Below are 2,814 nucleotides of genomic sequence, written 5' to 3'. Positions count from 1 at the left end.
ATCTGTAAACGTACTGTTTTTCCAAACCCTAACTGATTTCAACACCCTGGTGTCTACACACGCTAGCATCTGTAAATATGCCACCCGGTATATATAAGTTTCATTGGTTCAAAGTGCTCATTTTTGAAAAAAATAGGGTTTAAAATTCTTTTTATTTCTGTTTTTTTAACATTCTTTTTATTTTGAAAAAAAAATTGAATTGTTCATGGAATTAACAATTATTAGTAATACCAAAAATCTTAAAGAGTATCTTTTCTGAATATTTTTGCTTTCTTGTTTTCTTGTTAGACAAAAATTGGTTATACTATGGCTGTTCAAAATTTGCCTAAACTCGTAATTAGTTACTCGTTCAAGCCATTTTAACTACAGCTTTTTCAAAAATAAGCACTTTCAACCGATGAAACTTACAGATCATATAAATAAATACATACATAAGCAAAGTAACTTGTGAAGTGGTAATGAAAAAATTTATTTGTGATGCTAATTAGGGGGTGATTTTCGCGATTTTTTTACCAAAAAATAAAAGGGACCAACAATATTTTGAGCGTAACTCACTTACTTTTAATGTTACAAGTTTTTTAAAAAACAAAAATAGACCTTTTAAAACTTTAACTTTAAAAAATTTAAAATGAATTTTGCCCGAAAAGTGCTCCGTTTTTGGGTTATTTTACATTGAAATATTCGATTTGGAATTTGATGAAGAAGAACCTATTTTCCATTAGATACAACTCTGCTTCTGCTGGGTCTACAGACATCAGGCATACACCATTTTTTTCATTTTTTTTATAAGCTATATTACTGCTAAGAATATTTTTTCGCTGAAATACTTACTTTTTGAGTTATCTCCGAAAAACCGTCCAAAAACATGTTTTTTTCTGTTAAAAATAAACATATTCACTTGGAAATAACTCGAAAAGTATTGACTTAGGGAAAAAACTTTGTAGAACAAAAGTTGCTTAGAATTAGTCATTTTATCCAATTCCGGACTTATTTTAAATGTATATTTTTCACCTTCGAGAGGGGGTATTCCCCTCCATTTTTGTAAAATGGAGGGGATGTAGAATTGTAAACTTTTTCTTATATAATAATAGACAATTTCAACTACCTATTCCCAAATTTTCATTCTTCCTTTATTTTTTTTGGGCTAAGATTTTCTTTGATCGGGCTATGTACTGGAAGCCACTCTCACTGCTTGGACCTGAAGAAAAGAGAAACATTTCTTATCATTTAATGTAAAATCCATTCTTAAGCTTGGTAGTATGCAATAAGGCGAAATTAACTTCATAACTAAAGTTGATTACTTTTATGAAACCTGAATACAGTATCTTGAAAAATGGAATGTACCATTTTTCTGGAGTTCTTTTTAATCTCTTTAGATTTCTTGACTTCTTGGTAGAAATTGTTTACGTCCTTGTTTATGTACGGTTCTTCTATGTTTTTCTATTGCTCTCATAGCTGTTCTCGTTCCTTCCTTCTGCAGAGACTTTTAACTGTTCTTCTTCTAGCCACATAGTTTTCAATCGTATTTTGGGTATATTTTCTGTGTCTTTGTAGTTTTGCTCTGTATCTTCTTGCCAAAGCATTTCTACATTCTTTATCGAACTCGTCTTGACGTCTCTTTATGCACGGTTCCTATATACTTTTCCCCTGCTTCCGACATGACTATTCTAGAATAGCAGACTAGTACGAGGTCTGGCTATTAAATAACGAGACTGTGCGCGCAGAAGGCGTCCTAGAGGAGAAGAGTGGGAAACGAATGCAGCATTGGATAGCTGGAAGTGTCTACTCTTCCAGTACGAAAACACGTGTTTGTCGCTGTAGTAGTATTTTTTCTGTAGAGGTTAGAAAAGAACGTGTTTTTTTCTCGTGCCGATAACAATGTGTGAAGAAAAACATGAGCAACGGATTAATGTGAAATTTCTCTTTAAATTAAAAAAAACTCCGACTGAGTGCTATAATTTGTTGAAAGAGGCCTATGGTGAGAATTCTCTATCTCGTGCGCGTGTTTTCAAATGGTATATACGGTTTTCTGAAGGCCGAGAGAGCGCCGAAGATGACCAACGTCCAGGTCGACCTGTCTCTGTTTCAACTCCGCAAACAGTGACCAAAATAAATGAAATTGTGCGCGGAGATTGTCGTATGAGCATTCGGATGATTGCTGAGACTGTAAACTCCGATAAAGAAACTGTCAGAAAAGTTTTACATGACGAATTGAACATGAAAAAAGTCTGTGCGAAGTTGGTCCCAAAAAATTTGACCCCTGACCAAAAGCTCGTCCGTCAACAGATCTGCTCAGATTTTCTTGAGAGGTTACATGAAGAGCCTGAATTAATGGAAAACATCATCACTTGCGATGAAACCACTTGCGATGGTTATTCAAATACGATGTTGAAACTAAGCGACAATGCATGCACTGGAAAACTCCTGCATCACCAAGAATGAAAAAAGCAAGGATGTAGAAATCAAAATTTAAAGCCTTGCTAATCGTTTTTTCGACATTAACGGCATCGTGATGACTGAATGGGTTCCAGAGGGTCAAACTGTAAACCAAACTTACTATTTGAAAGTTTTGGCAACGCTGCGAGAGCGAGTTCGTAAGAAACGGCCGGAGTTGTGGAAAAACAAGTCGTGGATCTTGTACCAGGATAACGCACCTGCCGCTAGCCCTATAGCCGCTAGAGGCATTCCAGGGCTCGAACACCCGCCGTACTCGCCTGATGTAGCACCCTGTGGCTTTTTCATGTTTCAGAAGATCAAGTCTGCCTTAAAAGGAATCCGGTTCGAGTCGGTGGAAGAGGTGAAGCGAAAAACGAC

At 35.9% G+C, this 2,814-nt stretch overlaps 1 protein-coding gene across 1 annotated transcript; it reads left to right on the top strand.

Moving 5' to 3' along the window:
• Nucleotides 1-1,731: 1,731 nt before the first annotated feature.
• On the top strand, nucleotides 1,732-2,442 carry LOC126893094 (protein GVQW3-like). Its single transcript, XM_050663039.1, has one exon. The coding sequence runs from the start codon at nucleotides 1,879-1,881 to the stop codon at nucleotides 2,440-2,442; it is 564 nt and encodes a 187-aa protein (XP_050518996.1). The 5' UTR covers nucleotides 1,732-1,878.
• The last annotated feature ends 372 nt before the right edge of the window (nucleotides 2,443-2,814 follow it).

The sequence above is a fragment of the Diabrotica virgifera genome, chromosome 10 (genome assembly GCF_917563875.1).
Source record: "Diabrotica virgifera virgifera chromosome 10, PGI_DIABVI_V3a".
Lineage (NCBI taxonomy): Eukaryota > Metazoa > Arthropoda > Insecta > Coleoptera > Chrysomelidae > Diabrotica > Diabrotica virgifera.
The sequence above is the reverse complement of the archived record's forward strand: the minus strand, read 5'-3'. Positions and strand labels throughout refer to the sequence as shown.

Excerpts from the sequence above, each read along its gene's own strand:
- LOC126893094 (XM_050663039.1), top strand. The coding sequence starts at position 1,879 with ATGTGTGAAGAAAAACATGAGCAACGGATTAATGTGAAATTTCTCTTT.